Raw genomic sequence first — 20,381 nt, 5'->3', positions numbered from 1 at the left:
TGTATCGCATTTTATGTATGTTATCCTAATATGTACATGTTCATTTAGTTTGCTAATACAGCTCATTCTTCTACATACACATATGGATGAGCAAACATTTTGTTATGTATATTGTCAATCACACTTAATGCCGCCATTACATTCAATTTGGACAGAATTGAATACTATTTATTTATACATCATTTATAACTACTCTTTTCTTAAAACCAATACCATATTAATATAACTTACTATTATACCAAAAACATTGATATTACTATTGAACATGCTATGCATTTATATAATCATAATAATGACAATAATTTTTGAAAAATATCTTACATCGTACTTTAGACCATTTTATTTGAATGTTTCTAGCATCTGGATTCAATGCTTATCTAACATATCACCAACAATAATGGACGGAGTGGAGGAATGCATAGATAAAAGTAGAAGGATCAAATTTAAGGCTAACAGAAGTATGGAAATAGAGACCTTACATTAGTACTTGTGCTCATATTCTATAGAAATAAAACTTTTTACATTTTAAAACTAAGCAAGCAATAATTCAAACGAATTTACAAGACTGATACTAATTAAAATTGCTATTAAAGGTTAGAGTCAAAAAAGGGGTCAATATTTTGTTCATACAAAAATCAAGTAAGTGGCAAAATGGCAGGGACTGCAATTCAGGTTGGTTCGCATGAAATTAAAACAGGGCCCTTCTTGTGTATTCTTACTACACATTGATGCAATTAACCTTTTTACTCAACCTGGAATTTGATTAGCGATAGTATTAGGGCCGATAGAAACAGTTGGAGGAATCGTAGAATCCTGCATTAGAGTACGAGTCTCTTCTTCTTGATCAGAAAGGGGTATCGCCGGAGTGTCATGCGAACTTGACTGCTTCAGCTTTAGGTGACTCGGCAGCTCCGTGAGTACTGGCCCGTACTGCGAAGTGGAACCCACCAGCAAGTCAGTCGATGGATTCAAACCGCCCAACATCTTTCCTCATAGCAACGCGTATATAAGATAAAGAAACGAACGTACGAACCAGAGCATGGAGAGCATCCGGTAAATAAAACCAAAATCAAAATATATGCCTTTAAGAAAAATGTTTTGCCTACCTGACCACTACTTCCAACCATTCCACTTCTTGGAGATTTGCCACGGCGAACGAAGCGAAGCCAAGCCCAAATAAAGCCTAACAGCAGTCCGACCAGCATCATACCAGCACCTAATGCTATAGAACCTTTTGCAGCATCTTCAACGTGTTCTTCTACATTTGTTGTTGATGTTGTTGGATGGTCATCCAGCTTTATCTATAACCATTTTTTATCTTAGCTACATATATACATCATAAAACTATGCACATATACTTATAAACAACTTAACTATACAGAGTCTAATAATATACAGTTAACTATACTATGAACCTTGGTTCAGCTATATATTCGAAATAATGAACGAATGAAAAGAAACTTGAAGACTTTAATTAACATAAATGTATTCGAAACTAAGTAAGAACAAGTAAGACAAGTCTACTTTTTATACAAGTCACCTGACTTGGAACACACACGTTTTTAGTTTACTCTGTTGCAAAGATAACTATAAATATCTGATGTAAAGTCAAAGGAATAAATTATTGTGATGCTTTAAAAAGGTGTGGGAACACTAAAATGTGTTGTACATGAATATGTAAAATTGTTGTGTATGAACCAAAAGATACATCAATATCCCTTATTTTCCACTTATTATCTTATTGTTAGTAAGTGTTCAATGATCTACATGCATATGCATTTAAAAACATTCGATGCATAGAAAAATACAAGATGATAGTTCATAAGAACTTAATATCTTCTTCTAAAAAAACTAACTGATTTAATTTATACACTTCTTAATAGCAACTGAGGACCAAAAAATAATTCTCATATCCCACTTATTTTTATAGATATGCGATTAGAGTACATCTTGATAAGGTTATTACAATGATTATGACATAAAAGTTATAATTGAGACTATACATGTACTAAAAAAAATGTAAAAAATTTTAAAAGTTAATTTTTTCCAATTTGAACTTGAATAAATGTGGCAAACTTATAATAAATAATATTAAGATCTGATTCCCCATTCGTACACAGGGTACCTCATGTACATAAACATGGTGGCCCACGCAACTTGCACACCTTAAACAACTACACTAAGGTATGCATTGTATGAACAAATTTGTTATACAAAAGTTGCATGGTTTGGAGGGATACATTATGTAGTACATATAATTTTTTTGTAGGTGGAGGCATTTTAGAGATTTCGAGGTCAACTTTGTTGCTTTAAATAGAATGCTACATTTCTTACACAAAAATATTGAAGAGTATTGAATTCCAAGCAAAAAAGTATTGACCTTTATTAGCATTAAACCTAATAATTAACGAATAATTTCAATATCAACAAAGATTTCATTTTTGTTGCATTTTGAATGCACTCACCATAAACTAAAAGCATATCTAAGTGTTCACTATTATTATATTTCATTTTTGCTTTGATCTTACTGAGGTAATCACGTAGACACACTGATAATGACTTTAATACTGAAACACAGACAGAATAGGCGTTGCGATCATACAGAATCTGCATTGTTGATAAACATTGTCACGTAAACACCATGATCTCACAGAAATCTTTGCTGATAATGAACCTCTAACTTGATATTACGCACAGTATATTTTCAAGAAACGAAATGAAATTATTTGTTAATTATTAGGTTGAATGCTAATAAAGGTCAATACTTTTTTAATCAGATTTTAACACTCTGCGATATTTTGGCATAAAAAATATAGCATTCCGTTCAAAATAACGAAGTGGACCTTGAAATCTCCGGAACACCTCCACCTACAAAAAAATTATATGCATTACATAATGTATCCCTCCAAACCATACAATTTTTGTATAAAATATTTTTTCATACAATGTATACTTTAGAAGTTATTTGGGGTAGGTAAGTTGCGTGGACCACCCTATATATTTCAAAATTTTGAAGGATAGTACAAGAGCTCAAATGGAATAAAAAATGTCTTTAAACTGATTTCATTTTATACTAATAAAGACTTAAAGTTTTAAAGTACTTTCTGTCTTTATTAGCAATCGTAGAATTTTGTAATTTTATACATTTACCAGTGAACAGAAGTAGAACAGAAATGTAATAATAAATTTTGTTATATCTCCTCTAGTCTAAGAGTCATCAAATTAAACAAGTTTGAGATGTTTGTAAACAAAAGTTCATAATCAAATGGTCTAAATAACAAGAACTTATAGTTTATGACAAAATCTTATTAAGATCTGACCCAGCCATAAACCTTTTAAAAAGGAAAAGCATCAACTTATTTGTATTTTTATAGAAATGTATTGGTAATTCTATCTGTTCGCTACAGTTGCATGGCCTTTGGCAATCTTATTGTTAAAGTGCCCTGAGAGGCATATTACTTTTCCAACAACCAAAATGTCTAACAAGAGTGCAAGACCTTCAAGTCCCTAATTTAGTTGAAACTCTGAGTATCTTTATTTACTATTAAGATTTTAAATTTATTTACTATACATACAAATAAAAAAATGGTACTTATCATTATGTACATAATAAGAGTTCTTGGAGAAGCGAACGCGACAATTTACTGAAAAAGAAATAAATTTTCAATAAAAAGGATTTATATCTACAACTAGAAAATATATCTTTCTATACTGTTTTCCCTGGTTTTATAATAAATACCATTCTTGTACATAACAATAAATACTATTTTTGTATTGATATATATATATTGTAAATAAATTTAAAACCATAATAGTAAATAAAGACATTTTCATGAAAATATATTTGTAAGAATCTATTCAATATTTACAATATGTTTTTACATATGAAATCTAACTATTTGGTACAGATAAACGATACAAGAAAAAAAAACTGAAGATACAAGAAACTGTGAGTTTGCAGGGAATTAAACCAAGGTCCTCGGCCATGATAGTTTAGCATACTACCTTCTCACCACAGCAGTGCTTGCTACCTACTTCAATCCAACTGTACCTCAGTATAGGTTTTTGAACTAAAACTTCAATCACAAATATCTTCAAAAATATTGAGTATCTCACCCTTTAATGGATTAGTTTCATAAACAGAATGACAAAATCTACCAATATTCAAAGTCTCAACTAAATTGGTGACCTAAAGGTCTTGTACTCTACTTGTAAGTCAATAACCTACCTAAGTTTGTTGGTTTTACAATTATGCATAAGCCAGATTGCAATAGCATAAACATATTTTAACTTTACATATTTAATGCCATAAACATATTTAATTATTATTATTGCAAAACTGAAGCAGATTAAATGTGGTATCACAAGACATTTTTTGTTCCATTTTAACTTTCATAGTCCCTTAAAATATTGGAAGGTATACTTGGGACACTATATATATCTCATAAAATATTAAATAGCAATGCAATAATTATATTTTTGTTTAAAATCTAGGAAAATAGCAATTTCTCATATTATCAAGTATGTCGATCTATTAAATATTTCACTTTACTTTGTTATCTTATCATATTATATACAATACTTTTATATAACATTAGATTAAAAACATAAGTTTCTTAACATATTAAAACACCAAAATCATTAATACACATTCAGTTAACTAATATTTTTTCAATAATACTGTCCCAACAGATTTTCATAGAATCTAAACTCTAAAAACTACTTTTAAATCATCAGAAATGACTGACATCCATGCCTTCGATACAACCACGAATTTTCGTTTATATACTTTAAATTGTAAGGCATGAAGTTATCACGGTTAAAAAATAACAAGACATGTTCCTATTGTCAAGTGATTATATATGATACTTGTATTAAAAGGTTATCAGTTTTTAAATTACCTCTGTTTTATTTCCCTGTGACGTGTCATCTGATACTAAGCTGACCAGCATGGTCGTCAAACCAGCAACAAAAAACGATAAAGCAACCGAAAGCAATACCCATTCGAACCATTTTTTAGAGCTGAGTTTGTGTCTGGATATAATCCTCCAGAAACCACTTCTTAACCCACCGCCACCTCCTGCACCATCACCTCCGCTGTCGTATGTATAACCCACCGTTGTGGGTTGATAAACAGCACCGCTGTCTGGCATATCTTCTCGTGAAATATACGCAATTTTCACGGTGTTTTTTGTGCCCAACAAAGGGCACTCAACACATTCACCGAAAGTTTGTTAAGCTTTTAATCTGAGTTGAGCAAAGTATAGTATTGCCCAATAAAATAAAAGGTGATTACCACTTTATTGGTATGTCAGTGTCAATAAACGTTTAGAATTATTTCTAAGTTAATATTATGTGCTCGGCAACCTTAATTTTCACAACTTTATCGTTACATGTATATATTCGCAATGCAGATAAAACGTGCACATTGGTGCACACAGGTGCACATATAGACACTGATAGACACTAAGACGTCACGTAGGACTAAATATGCACTGGATGCGGGGGGTTCCACTCAGTACATTATTTAGTTAACACGACATGAGCATCCTCTACCGGAAACGGGTGCACTAAATGACCAATGGCGGGCGTTTCAAAATTGATATTAAATGCATCCCTTACTTATTACTATCACCGTTACTATTCAGGATGTAACAAAATGTTAGAAGACCCGAAAATGGGAGACTCAGGAGGTGATTTGAAATAAGTTTTTCCTTAGCAAAAATTTTATCCGAGGCTTTGTCAACGAGATATTAAAGAGAACGTTGGTTACTAATCGTTATGCGTATAGAATCTCCCCACAGTCCCATTAGAAAGGGAAGTAACTGCTCCAGTTATTTCCATTTCTCTCTATGTCGACTTCAGTCCTACCATAAGACCGCGCAGTCTATTAATATGTCTATGGGGATGAGGCTATTTGGTGTGGATTTTGCATAGACATAAAAATATAGACTGCGCCTTAGGCTGAGTCGACGTCCCAACTTTAGAAAAAGACGGATTAATTTCGGATTAATTTCAGATCCCCAGATCCTCACCCCCCATTACTTAGATTTAAAAACCTCTTTTTAAACTTGGGACGCCTGTGTCAGGGAGATGCGCCGTCTATATTTCTATGTCTATGGGTTTTTGAAATTACGCCATCTTTGAGAATAAACCACCTTCGCCGCCTATACAGATTAGCAGGAAATAACGCTTTCCATTTATGTACATGTATGCTTTCTCGCATAATTTGTAGAGAAATACAAAGTACATATATACTTATTTGATACACATAAAGAACATAAAGCGTGAACGATAAACCAGAAATTTAGATGAGGCAAGTACTGATAGTATATAGTATACTATAATATATGTATACATCAGTATAATGTTAAAGAAAAAATAAATTTGTGGTACAGATATTATAGATGATGTATTAATTACATAGTTTAGTTTACACACATGTATATTTTATAAATATGAAAAATATTTACAATTTCAGATATATGTACATATAATATATAAATGTAAGTACAAACAATGTTATAACTTTCGTTTGTGAATATCATTAGTTTCCAAATGTATAATACATTTATAAATTGAATTTTTCCTTTTTTATTTGTAAGTCACCTGGTCTGTACATAAACAACTTATGCATTCTCCAGTTGTACCGTGAATCTTCATAGTATAAATCTATGAAATATACGAAAATGAACAATAATAAAAAGGAAGAAAACAAATGTTTGTAACTTGCAGGGAATGAGGATGTCATTTCTGTTTGTAGACTCTTCACTTCTTGTTTTAAAATGCGGGATGACTTACGAAACAGACATATTCTTTTATATGCCTTAACTAATTTTTTCTTCACAGTCCTGGGTGTGTCAGTATAAGTACTTATGATCATGTACTGCCATATACTACTCGCCAAGATGATGTAGAAGGTGTTTGATGTGGAATGTCTCCTAGCTTTGTCTCCTGCACATGTACATCAGGACCTATGAAATTTAACATATCAAATATTCTTATTACATAATGAAATTCAGGAAAAAGTAGAAAAAGCAGTGTTAATGCTAGATATTATTTGTGTACATACTTTCTGTATAGGAGCAATGGGGTTCCATAAATACTTCGTTTCCTTGCTTCAGCTAGACATTTTTTGACACTATATTTATCTAAAAAATAATTATCATAAGTTTATGTTCAGCATACAATGCACTATCACATAATATGAAATTCAGGAAAAAGCAGTGTTAATGCTAGATATTATTTGTGTACGTACTTTGTGTATAAAAGCAATGGGGCTCCATAAATACTTCATCTGTTTCCTTGCTTCAGCTACAGATTTTTCGATTCTATATTCAACTAAAAAGTAATTATCATAAGATTATGTTCAGCACAAAATGCCATGGAAAATGTATTTGTTTTCTGAAATCGGACACCGACTGCCTACTAAAATAGAAGTCTTTTATCCTACCTTCGATTCTTCTCGTAGATGCACTCCTTTCTTCTTAAAAAGAATATTTCCTTTGCATAACGTTTGTATGTTGAAGGTAATGTAAAGCCGTGGCACACATTTCATCTTACGCGACAAATCATGTGTGTAAAATATATAAGGAATTTCAATTAATGTTCCAATGCAATTCGATGTTTGTTCTGGATTTGAAGTTCGCACCGCTTTCATTTATACCAACAGCTTTTGTTGTTGTTCCTCAACTATACCACACAGTATCATATATGTATGCTTTTAATACATTTTGTATACTTGATGCAGTTTGTAGCAATGTGATGCCATTTCTCAATTCGTATATGTTATTCAAAAATAAATGAAATTACTCGATTCCCCGTGGGCCATCTATTGGCATAGTGTGTAAGACTTCATCTAGTAACTGAAGGGCTCTATGTAAGTGTACCTGTACCAAACAATAAGATTGTATTTTTGTCATTTTTAAATGTGAAATACTAAGTAAAATAAAATTGTTTGTACCTCTATCCAGCACGGAGTTTCTTTTATACTTTGCCGAGGATAATCAGGACCCCAACCTTTAACAAAACTTAAACGTAAAATGCAGAGTCGTCGGAGATCATCTACGCCTATACCAGCTGCCGCACTTAAACCTATATTAAATTATAAATTAAGATAATAGTTAAAGAGGAGTTTGATATCATTCTTACACAATTGGAAGAATGTTATACGAACTTTTAGTAATTGGTGCTCCGTGTGTTAAATGTCCTGCCACAGCAGCAGCTTGTGCCGCGGCTGCAGCTTGAGCAGTAGCGGCCTGCCCTCTCATTTGCTTGTGACACTGTCGTAAATCGAAAACTTTAATACAAGCAGAGGGATAAATTTTATGTACCGCATCACCAGGTGCACGACCTGCTTCTCTGTCTAAATAGTAGGATTGTACAAAGACACTATGTTCGCTTTGGCATCTTAACCAAACGTCTCCTTCCCCTCTTAAGTCCAGCACGACACCTTTTCCTGAGGAATATATGACAGTATAACAAATGATCATCTTAATTAGAAACAAAGAACATAAATAGCGAAAAATGGATATACCTATGTGAAGTCGTGCTTTTTCACTTTGTTCTGTTCTGTGTACATTACTCAAGGCTCCTAAACAAAATCTATTACCACCGCTGGGATCGACATATCCATCGACTGTGACGGTAGGACAACCACTGCTTACTTTAAATGTTTCACCTACTTGAGTATCTAATTCAAAATAACCAACAGAACACCAATATTCGGGTGCTGGCTGTGTAGAAAGTAAACCACCAATGTTTCCACCTACATCACCACTGTGACCAACCCCTAACAAAAATATATGTTTACAATAATATTAAAGTAGCGCTATATAAATTTATCGTTAACTTACAATAAGAAGTAGGATGAAGGTGTCTATGATCTGGAGGTTGCATGCTCTGAGTATATGTAAGAGTATTAGCTCCAGTCCACTGCGGTGCCCCCGAATTATAAGCAGTTGTACCTATTGGAAATCCATTTGGATGATGAATATGTACAGATGATACAGGCGAGTTCTGGCCGTTACCTATTAGAATATCAAGTTGCAGAATGATTTTAAATAATTATGAAATGTACATGCAGGATAGTGTAGTATACCTAAAGTTACTGCTAATGCATCAACACTTGGGGACTGATTAAGGTCTTGAGGTGGAGTGTTAGTTCCATAGAAAGCTTCAGTAGACTGTCCTTGCGAAGGATTCAGCATTTGTGTGCCATTTCCTCCACTAGATGTAGTCGATGACTGTTGTTGGCTACCTACGGTGTGACTCATTGGATGAACTACTGCTGCAAAATCAAATGTAACTCGTACACAATACAGGCAACATAACACACATTGTCAATTATACACAACCTGTATCCAGAGTCTTTGAAATAAATTGCATGAAGTGATTTCAAAAGACTATTACAATTTTCAACAAAACTGGTGCAAAACAATAAAAACTACTCAGCAGTAGATGGAAAGTAGTAAAAATATAAACAGGGATTCTATTATATACGTACAATGATGAATGTTACGTGTTGTAGGACGATGAGGTGTAGGAATCCAGGTTTGTCTGGGACAATTACTGTCGTCCAGTTTATTATGAGGGTTACCACCATTATTCTCTCCCACATTACTGCCAAATATACCCTCACCACTAGCTGTGCCAAACAAGAAAAGAGAAAAGAAAGAATAATGCTAAACTGAAATAAAACTAGCAATGCACAATAATAGTAGATAAAGCAATAGTAATGAATAAAAAAGTTGGGCACAAAAAATAAAACCACCCTCTAATCTACAATTCCGACAGCAAAACTTTATTCATTTCTATATAGTGTTTTTATTTAATATTGTAGGATATAGACATGTGAACATGCTTGATCTTTAAATAAATTAACACACCCTGTATACAGAAATACATTTACTAACCAAAAATTATAGGAATACCATAGAAAGATTAGAAGATTATGACACTAAGATTTTTTACTTAACAACTTTAAATTAACCAACTTTAACACATCATAAATTATCATTGAAATATAGTTCATATATCCATAATAAACAACAAATGTCATTAAAAAAGAAGTACAGTACTTTACTTACTTGGATTAGATGGTGCTAGGCCTGGTATAAAAGTTTGTTGAGATGATTGAGTGTTATTAGATGAATTGGATTGAGCAGGGGGATGATGCTGAATGGTCTGATTCATTTCTTCATCAACATCCATTGTAGTTCCTACTGCTCCAGCTGCTGTAGTTCCTCCACCACCAACAGAGTACTCATCTTTGACCAATCTACCACCTGGTCCAACACCCACTCCTGATTGCAAAGTCAGCCCAGACAGGTCTGTAAAGAACGGATCTGTGCGGGGGAAACCAACCCATTGCATCATACACCAAGGCCACAACAATAAATCATTTACACTTATGGTGCTAATGAATTCACAGAAGCTTTGCAAACATATAAGATATTACAAGGAACTTCGATCGAAGCACATTTCTTTAGAAGGAAAAAGCAAACAAGAAATATGTTTAATAACATACCTATGCCAGGAGATACAACTCTCTCATAGTGATATGGATTTACACATACAGAATCACACTTTAAGTCGAAAGCAAACTGACAGTATTTGACATGTTTTAATTCATTTTTATGTAAATCTGGCCATCTCCAGATTCGTGCGTAAATAACATGTGGAAAACCCTTACGACCAGCAACTTGTAGCCTACCATCAAGAGTTCTCTGTATTGTAACGCACTTGCTGGGATGTGCTCCATTTGTAGTGATAGCAGTTATTAAGCTATCTAATTCATCTCGTTTTTCCTGAGAAAAAATATGGACCATTTACTTGAATTTCTTGATACAATTAGATAATTGACAGAAAAGTACTTACCTTAAGTTTTTTTACTAAAGATTCTATGGCTCTTTTGCTGAATCCTTCGCTTTCTCCACCTTGACGGTGACACATTAGTGAATGTACTATGCTTAAACAAGCATCTGCACTTGTTGGAGCAGTAGGAGCCATTCCAGTCATCTCTCTCACTGCAAACAATGTTTACATTGCATAGTAAACATGTACCAATAATGGGCCACGTAAATATATCAATTCTGATTATTTACAAAAAATAACGTTATCAAAACTTACCTTCTGGATTAGGTTGCATTGGGGGCGAAGGATACAGATGTCCACCTCTGCCCGCCAATCCAACCGTCTCTGTGAAAGCCGTGGCGAATAACGTTCCAATTCTTTGATTGAGACACTATTTTTATCCTTGGCTTCGATGTGTTCAAATTTTTATGACTTACCATCCAGCAGCGATCAGTTAGTCATGCGTGTCACGTACGTGGATTCACTGAAAATGTGAAACAGTTAAACAAATTGAATGTAATCGATTATGAAATATTAAGAGACACAGAACGTATGTACCTTATCGGTTGACAAACTGATTACAAGTGATTACGAGTGATTACGGGCAATTACGGGTCGACTATACAGAAAATAACCTTAACCGTGTCGCTCATAGACATATATATGTCTATAGTGTCGCTTTACAATTCACAATATAGACATATATAATAGACTGCATGGTCTTATGTAGGACTGAAATTGACATAAGCGAGAGAGGGGAATAACTGGAGCAACTACTTCTCTTTCTGATGGGACTGTTGGCTGCGGTGAAGGCATTCACTGATCTGTATATATGGATACGAATACGGAATTAAGGCTTCTAAACTTCTAAGCATACGATGGCTTAGTTACTGTTGCGTGGGCCCTCAGGGAATCCTGAGTCTCAATATAATTGAAGAGTGAAACGCGTTAGCTTTATAGATAATTGTAAATACAAGGAAAAACAAAAAAAATAAACTAATTATAAAGGAAAACGAATTCAATTGATAAAGATAATTTTATACGTCCTTTCCGTTACAATGTTGTCGATGGAATGAATGTCTTTTCATTTCTCTTCATACACCTTTTTGTTTAATTACAAAATGTTCTTAACATAATTATTGCCGGACAATGTCGAGGAATTATGTTTTAATACATTATAATTTAAAATAATATTATATATGCCTGTATGTTGTATGATAGATTAAATGTCCCTAATACTGTCACTTTATTTATTTTACTTAATAAAAACATAACGTACGAAGAAATATGTACTGAAGATTGTATTATTAACTCTGTCCAACCACAGGATTCCATTTGGAATCGGTTTAACTTATTTAGCATTTATAGTTCATATCATGAACCTGAAGATTCAATATGGCATCGTATCGTATAGTATATTTTTTGCCGTTAGACGGAAAAGTTCTCGAAAATATCATTCGGGACCCGAATATGTTACGGGACCCGATATCTGTCGGGATCCCCGCCGCTCTCGCACGACTCGACCCGAGTCTCGGGAATCCCGTGATTTCGGGTACCCGCATACCCCTGATAAATAGACAATTTTACCTTCCATTATTGTTTGCGATTATAGTTGGAACATAAAATGTGCAATAATAATAACTTTAATGCTTATTAACAAGAAAACAATTAATTCTTAAAAGAAATAACTTAAAACCACCCAAAATTTCACTTTAAATAATTTTGTCTAAAATTTTTTTTATGTTATAATACTTTATTTAAGTTATGATAAAATAAGTTTGTTTTGTGACTGTTTATGTTACATTTACGTTACTTATGTAATTTACGTGTAATTTACACGTAACGTAAATAACTTGGTTTCATAGGGATTTACCCATCACTGCTCGTGAATGTATGTGTGACAGAGAATTTACTACAGGGTTGTATAGTTCAATGAGGGGCCGCTATATTTACACCATTTACTGACCATTTACACGTATCAGCTGTGGAATGACAGGTAGGATAAAAAATGGCTGAAAATGGGTTGGGGTCGGATTCTGGGTCTCAAGAATACCTAGAAACAGAGATCATTAATTTAGACATCGAAGAGGTAATTAAATATGAAATATTTATGTAACAAATAATCAAATATAGTACATGTAATTTTCAGGTTATGTACTTATAATTGATTAATTCATTTTTCATGTTTATAATATTATGGTTTGGTCGTAGTAAAATTACTGTATTAAATTTTCTGTGTTAACGTTTAAATTTTTTATCGTATTCCTGTTAATATATTTTCTACTTTAAGTGTGTCTGTTTCTTCTCAACCCCCTCCTAAGTATGTATGTAGTTATCTCTTCTAAATAGATAATTTTGTTAAATTATGGAAATTTATATTACTTTACTTATTTACTTATTTCTTATAGTTGGACAACACTGAATATGCTATACCTGCCGTGGAGGAATTACCCTCTTTAGAAAGTATATTGACAGAACCTGATTGTGCTTCATTATCTGGAACAGATGATGACTTTGGTTTCACACCAGGAGAAAAGTTAGGTAGTAGTGAAACGACAAGTGTTGGAAGTCATTTATCATTAAATTCTTTAAATAAACCAAATAAAACTTCACAATCAACGTATTGTGGTGCTATTTTGAGGCATGTCATTTTGAAAGGAATATCTTCGCAAATTGTATCAGCCAGTGTAAGAGGAAAACAGTTTTTTTTGTTTCAAAATGATAATGAAAACAATTAAATATTGAATTCAATCTAATAGATATATTATATTTGTTTAGGAAAAAGTTAATGCTGGCTTGGCTAGTGCAGTTGCTGCTGGAGGAAACATGTTAGTAGTTGGTACTAGTCATGGTCTGGTATTAGGTTTTGATTCTTCACAAACATTAAGATGGTGTGATCAAGAGGCAAGGCATCAAGGTTCTGTATCTGCATTGTGCTTTAATTATGATGGAAGCAGAGTACTGGCAGGTTTTGCTAGAGGACACATATTAATGATAGATAGCTCTAATGGCAAAGTACTCAGGACACTCACTGATGTTCATCCTCTAGACACAGCCGTATTACATGTTAAAGTGAGACCTACTTATAAAATTTGGGTAGTTAATTAATGATATTCATTTTTTACAGCTAAAACACAACTTTCTTTTCATAGTTCACAGATTCACCAAAAGTTGCACTATGTAGTGATAGTGGAGGGTCAGTTTTTGAATTAAATTTTACAAGGGTTATGGGAGTACGAGGTTGTGATAGCAGATGTCTATTTAGTGGATCTAGAGGTGAAGTATGTACATTGGAACCTTTGTTGTTAAATCATCTGCCATCGCACCCCCTCAAAAATTACACATTGGTAGCAATGGCAACATTATCAAAGGTTTGTTCATGTTTTTTCTTTATAAATTTTACAAATGCATTAAATATACATATACATTGTTTAAATTTGTTTAGGTAATAGTAGTTTGCATAAGGCCACGAATGCGTGTTGTATTAACTCATCCTCTGTCTGGTGCTCCCATAGCACCACCACAACTGTCTTGGCAACTTGTTGTTATACAAGCAGCAGATGCTTCTCGTGTAATTGATCCAGTCCTTGCACTTGCAAGGGATGATGTGGTTCACTTTTATCAAGTATGAATTTTATATAATTTGGCTCATTAAATATTCGAGTGTTTCAAAAGTGCATAGCATTTCTAAGAGTAGAATTACTGTTTGTAGTTTTCAATTTGCATTTCATTTTAGTTTCCATTTCTTTATACAACTTTTCTTTATATTTCAGATAATTTCATTATATCTGTTATATATAGGTTGAGGCAGGAGAGGAGGGAAATATTTTGGGAGGTGATAGTATGGGTCATTGTAAAAAAAAGTCTAGATAAACATGGCTATTATTCTTAATAGTTTCGGAGATATAGCTGTTTAAAATTTATTATTAATATGAATACTACATATATAATTAATAATTGTTAAAAACTATGGTGAACACTTTCCGATTGGGAGTTCTTCGATTTGGTAATCTGCAACAGTAGCAATGGTACTTGCATCGCAAAAATTATATACATACACCATATTAATATATTCGGCATGTGTACAGATTTGTGGCATTATTATAACGCTTAATAAAAGAAACATGTATCTCCATAATTCTCAATTATTAACTGGATCGTACAGGGTTCTGTTTGTGCATCAAAGAGGAAAGAGAATAGATGTAGGCGCGCTACATTCGAACAGCTGTATCTCTGAAACTATTGAAAATAATAACCATTTCATTGAGACTTTTCTTTTACAATGATCCATACTTCCAGCTCCAAAAATATTTTCCTCTTCTCCTGACTCACCCTGTATAAAACTTCTATCCTTTTGTTTAAAAAATGCTTCAACATACTTACTATTGTATGAATTGTCTATTTTCAATGTTTCTTCCTCCTACGGAATATTTCAGTGATCTGAATGAATAATTCTTAGTCGAAGTAGTTTGATTTATGCTTGATTATACTTTTCTGCAGAGATGAGCAAATTCATTGCCTGGGTAAAGAGTTTCGAACAAAGAATGAAAGACAACAAAAGTACCTTGCCATTTCTAATTTATTAAATGTGGAAATTTCAATTTTTATATTAAAATAGTATTTCTTCTTGAACAAGAAGACACTTTGCAAACAATTATTTAATTTCATTACCTGTTTGAACCCCTTTATACTGTGTGTTATTCAAATAAAATTGTACCCAACTCTGCTTTCCTATTTATATTTCTCACAAAAAGAGCAAAAATATGTTCAATATGTATCACAATATTTAGCAGATCAACTAAATTCGTATTTCTGCAATAAAAAGGTAATGATAAAGACATAGTGCACGAAACGCGACGAACTTTCCGAATAACCTAATAATTATAACAGTAATTTTATTAAATAAAAAGAAGTTTATATTAATTGAATTTTTTCACCAGGTGTGCACAGAAGCTGGTTCAAGAGTGAAATTATCTCCTCTAAGGAGGATGACTCTTCCATATACAATAAGTAACTTACGATGGTTAAATCCAAGATCATTAGCAGTACTGGATACTCAAGAAAGGTTACATCTGTTAGACGTAAGAGCGCAGGATAATTTGGAAACTTTAGATATGAGTCGTGTTAGTATTTCATATGCTTCTAGCCATTTTAAAGGTTTATCCACTGGTGGAAATGTTTCGAAGGTACAGATCAATCAGACAATAAAATAAAATAATTATGTATTCCAAAATAATGTTTTATCTTTGATATTAGGCAATGGCATTGGCTGGTGAACGAGCATGTTACAATACTGTGGTAACATTTGGTACTCAACTTTTACTTTTGGGTACAAAAAGTTTACACGTGGTGTTCATACGAACATGGACAGAACGATTGAGGCATTTGACAATGCAGGTATGTTACAATTATCACAATATGTATACACCCACAAAAATAATTTTATCCACAAACCTTACATGACAGTTTACATGAAATATAATTGCACTTCAGATTCTAGTTGATATGTGATGACTTAAATTCTTGCAATTAATAATAAAAACAAATCTAGAGTTTTTGATGAATCATAAGGCAATAGAGAGTTATTACGTTCGTTGGTGTATAATTTTCTCCAGTTAGCCGAATGACCGGGGAATAAGACCATCCATGAGTCATGTAAAGTTTTGTAATTTTTTTTTTAAATTATTCGAAATGGAGAGAAACTTTGTTTGTTAATATAATAGTAATCATTATGTTATAATAACATAGGAAAATTATATTTGAATAAATAGAATGGTACAGTACTTGATCCATCAGTCACATGAAGTATGTTGTATTATTTCAGAAAAGATTTCCAGAAGCCTTAGCATTGGGTCTCTCTTTCTACCAAGATAAAGGGAAAGCAGTTGTAGGTCTTCGTGGTTCAAAGCAGCGTCGCAAACAAATAGCTCGCGATAAAGTATGTCACGTTTTAATTCAGTACATGGAAGAATTGAATCGTTGCACTGCAGATGAAAATGTAGAGTTTGAAATAGTCACAACGTGTGTAGATTATTGTATACAGTTAGAAAATACAGAAATATTATTTGGAAAGTTATGGGATTTAGTTTCGGAATCAGAGGGACTCAAAGCGAGTTACTTGCATGCCCTCGAAAGTCCTTTATTAGATGGAAGTCTTCGACCTCGACTACCACCATTAATTGCTCAACAATTAGTTACCGTTTATGACCAGGAAGACAAAGTGGACTCCTTGCAATCAATAATAGTGTTATTGGACGTTGACTGCTTAGATATTCACCAAGTAAGTAAAAATATTTATAATATTTTTTTGTTTTTAATTAAAGAATACATTTTTCTTGGGAAACTCTGTAGGTAACAACAGTTTGTCGTCAACGAGGACTTTGGGAAGCTTTAATACATCTTCAAACGACTGCATTAGGGGATTTCACCGCTCCAATTCATCAATTAGTACCTGTTTTACAAAGTTCATTAACGAATTCAAAAGATTCAGTAACTCGAGATAGTATACAGCTTGGTAACGCAATTCTGGTTTATGCCAGTTGTTGTCTTGCTGGTCGTGGTTTTCCTAGAGATGAGCTTCCAGAGGGTAAATCGCAAAGAGCAAAAACAGATGTACTGAGAGCTTTGCTTTCACAACATTCAAGCTTAGCTAATGACACAGAAAGGCAATACCCTTATCTAAGGACATTGCTTCAGTTTGACGCAAAGGGATTTCTTGATGTGATAGCAATTGCTTTTCAAGAACCAGAATTCACATCTGAAATAGGTCTCAGACAACGACAAAGGCTCATAGACATATTATTAAGTATTGTTATGCCTAGTACACCACTTAGTCCAAGGAATCCCGATTGTATCACCGACGAACAAAGAAATTTAGTTCTTATATTTATAGCTAATGAGGTAGCAGAAAATACGGTTAATTTAGAACCTAGCATGTTAAATAAAATAATCGAAATATTATGTACTGACTCAAGCATGGGATCATCAAAAGAGCTTAAGACTGATAAAGAAAATGCAATATTGGGATTATTACGTTCTAAGAAATTGCGTAATATATCAGATAATACGTTACTTAATTTGGCAGAGAGAGCTAATTTGTAAGTATATGTTAAAATAATTAAGGTCTTTCTTAATGTTTACAAATATGTAAACAAAGTGTTACAATGTAATTCAAGTACCACGTTTTAAGAGATTCCATAATATTATTATTCATATTGGTAGCATCATACATAGTAACTTGTATCGCAGTACATAATGTTACAGTATGCAAGTTGCGGAGTTGCTGTACAGTGCCAGGGAGGATTGGATTGCAGTTTGTAAATGTATGATACTGCATCCATTTAGACATCATGAAATTTGGCCCTGGTTGAAACACCTCTCTCAGAATTCATTGCAAACAGTTGTAATGAACAATACTGAAGCTTTAGTGGGAATTAATCCAACTCAATTTGCAATACTTATAGCAACACATATGCAGAATAATCTTAATGAAATAATACAGAAGCTAGTGAATACTTCAAATCTGCAGTACACCTTACTGGAAGCTTTATATGAAATAGTTCAGTATAAAGAAGAAGATATCTCATTAGATCTTTCAACTGAATTGTTAGAAAAGTATTTGAAATTAATGTGCGAATTGCAACCAGAAAATGTAAGTAAAATCTTATCGAGGTATTTTAATTTTAGAATATATAATTTCACTCTTCAATTATTATTTTCATGCAGGTAGTTGGTCATATTCAAGGAATTCATGGTTGTCGACTGAATGAAGCATTGAAAATAGTTCAAAAAGCAAATCATAAAGATGCTGAAGCTGTTATGTTAGAAAAATTAGGCAATTATCAAGATGCATTTGATATTCTTCTGAACGAGTTTCAAAATAATCTTAAACTGGTAAGCATATTTTACAGAAATAGATACCGATAATTTATTTGTATCAATTTTATGAAAGTCTTCTTCTAGTATTGCCAGAATAAGATTTCAGAAAATGAATCAGTTCAGAATACAATACAGCTGGCGGGACTTTGTAAAAGATCTGCTGGAAATTTAGATTGGATGCCGCTTGTGGAAACAATACTTCGAACACATTCAAATAGTAATGATGAAAAAGGTACGTTTTACCATCGGTTTTAATATAAATACATAGATCATCTGTATATTCATTATTCTTTAAAAACAATTTTTAAATTTTATTTTTTATATTTTTTTTATCAAATCAGTTTTATAGAATACTGTTATTAACATAATAGTGTAGACATTCTTTAGTTTATTCTTTCAAATATATTAACCATCCTGAATTAATTGCAGTTGAAAAATTAAGTGGAAAATTGTTAAGGATTGTATTAGAATTTCTTAGTGGTACAACAGCATTATCGACTGTATTAGAACAGATTCTGAAACACCCACTAGCAACAAGTGGTACAATAGGTGACATAAGGCAATTATTATCTGGGGTACTAACACATTCTCGATACGAACAAACTTTAGTAGAGACTACTGCACGTTTGGTCAGTCTAGAGCTTCACGAGGCTCTGAAAAATTCGTTAAGGTATTAGATACTCTGATATTAAATCTGAATAATTACATAGATTTAACACAGACAATTTTTTAAGTATTAATATTTTTCTGTTTTAGAGACGCAGGTAGAGCATGTGCCAGTATATCATTAATTTGTCCCATATGTCGTCATTTGTTGTCACAATGTACAGACTATATAGTAGTTTTCAGTTGTGGTCATGGTTTTCATTCAGAATGTTTGGGAGAACCTAGATCGTGTTATAAATGTTTAAATTCAAAGGGATGGGCTCCCATAGTTACTAATATCACACATCTTACCAAGTCATTCCATGTACGTAACATTACAAATTTTCCATTAGTAATTTATCTTGCGCATCAGTACTATTATATTAAAGATTGGAATTATTTTACAGGAGCATAAGCAAATTCTACCACCAGAATTTATGCGCAATAAAGATCTTTCTCTGAGACTTGCACCACCTACTTTACCAGATCTTGAAGGTATTTTTTAATCTAGTCTTTAAATATCAAAATTTGATATCACACTTATCAGTGATATATAGTATTCTAATGTTAAACAAAATGACTGTGGAGCCTTGTAAATGTACATCAAACTAGATCTCTTATTTTCATTCCATGAGGACTGTGTTGTTCTGTTTCCATATTCCATGTAATAAATTAAATTCTTATTAGTTTTAATAAGACCCCGTTTTGTATCATAGTGAAGGTAAACACATTATTTTACTTCCATGAATTATCTAACCCTGATATTTAAGCCATTCCTTGCTTGGCGCTGAATCATCAAATATTGTGTATTGTATACTGTAATATACTTATATTGTGTATAGTATCAATAAGGACTCACATACTTTTATTGCTGTAAATTCTATTCACCCAATTTGGAGCACGTTGCCAAATATCAGTCATTAAGTAAATAAAGATATTAATTAAGTAAATAAAACCATTTTCATTTGTTGTCAATAACTATGTACAATGTTACACATATAACG

The 20,381-nt window shown here is 32.8% G+C and overlaps 3 protein-coding genes across 4 annotated transcripts; 1 reads left to right on the top strand and 2 right to left on the bottom strand.

Annotated features, from left to right (window-relative positions):
• Window positions 1–614: 614 nt before the first annotated feature.
• LOC107191023 lies at window positions 615–5,352 on the bottom strand. 2 transcript variants are annotated; one of them, XM_015579955.1, is made up of 3 exons: window positions 4,902–5,352; window positions 1,107–1,301; window positions 615–984 (listed from the first exon to the last, which is right to left on the bottom strand). In XM_015579955.1, the coding sequence occupies exons 1-3, from the start codon at window positions 5,151–5,153 to the stop codon at window positions 748–750; spliced, it is 684 nt and encodes a 227-aa protein (XP_015435441.1). In that variant the 5' UTR covers window positions 5,154–5,352; the 3' UTR covers window positions 615–747. The 2 variants fall into 2 exon arrangements, with proteins under 2 accessions (XP_015435441.1, XP_015435451.1); XM_015579965.1 differs by having other exon boundaries at window positions 615–930.
• A 2,456-nt stretch (window positions 5,353–7,808) lies between these two features.
• On the bottom strand, window positions 7,809–12,448 carry LOC107190085 (mothers against decapentaplegic homolog 4-like). The gene is made up of 12 exons (XM_015578822.1): window positions 12,442–12,448; window positions 11,131–11,199; window positions 10,879–11,027; window positions 10,529–10,808; window positions 10,089–10,346; window positions 9,506–9,646; window positions 9,101–9,289; window positions 8,856–9,029; window positions 8,537–8,791; window positions 8,177–8,458; window positions 7,964–8,094; window positions 7,809–7,889 (listed from the first exon to the last, which is right to left on the bottom strand). The coding sequence occupies exons 1-12, from the start codon at window positions 12,446–12,448 to the stop codon at window positions 7,809–7,811; spliced, it is 2,016 nt and encodes a 671-aa protein (XP_015434308.1).
• Window positions 12,449–12,834: 386 nt separating this feature from the next.
• Window positions 12,835–19,883, top strand: LOC107190674 (vacuolar protein sorting-associated protein 8 homolog). Its single transcript, XM_015579523.1, has 15 exons — window positions 12,835–12,943; window positions 13,263–13,541; window positions 13,633–13,926; window positions 14,007–14,225; window positions 14,300–14,479; window positions 15,795–16,040; window positions 16,111–16,251; window positions 16,679–17,134; window positions 17,206–17,951; window positions 18,118–18,505; window positions 18,580–18,747; window positions 18,817–18,964; window positions 19,162–19,402; window positions 19,489–19,702; window positions 19,785–19,883. Exons 1-15 carry the CDS (start codon window positions 12,863–12,865, stop codon window positions 19,881–19,883), a joined length of 3,900 nt encoding a protein of 1,299 aa, XP_015435009.1. The 5' UTR covers window positions 12,835–12,862.
• The last annotated feature ends 498 nt before the right edge of the window (window positions 19,884–20,381 follow it).

Source organism: Dufourea novaeangliae, unplaced genomic scaffold (genome assembly GCF_001272555.1).
Source record: "Dufourea novaeangliae isolate 0120121106 unplaced genomic scaffold, ASM127255v1 scaffold11, whole genome shotgun sequence".
Lineage (NCBI taxonomy): Eukaryota > Metazoa > Arthropoda > Insecta > Hymenoptera > Halictidae > Dufourea > Dufourea novaeangliae.
This window is presented reverse-complemented; position numbering and strand designations above follow the sequence as displayed.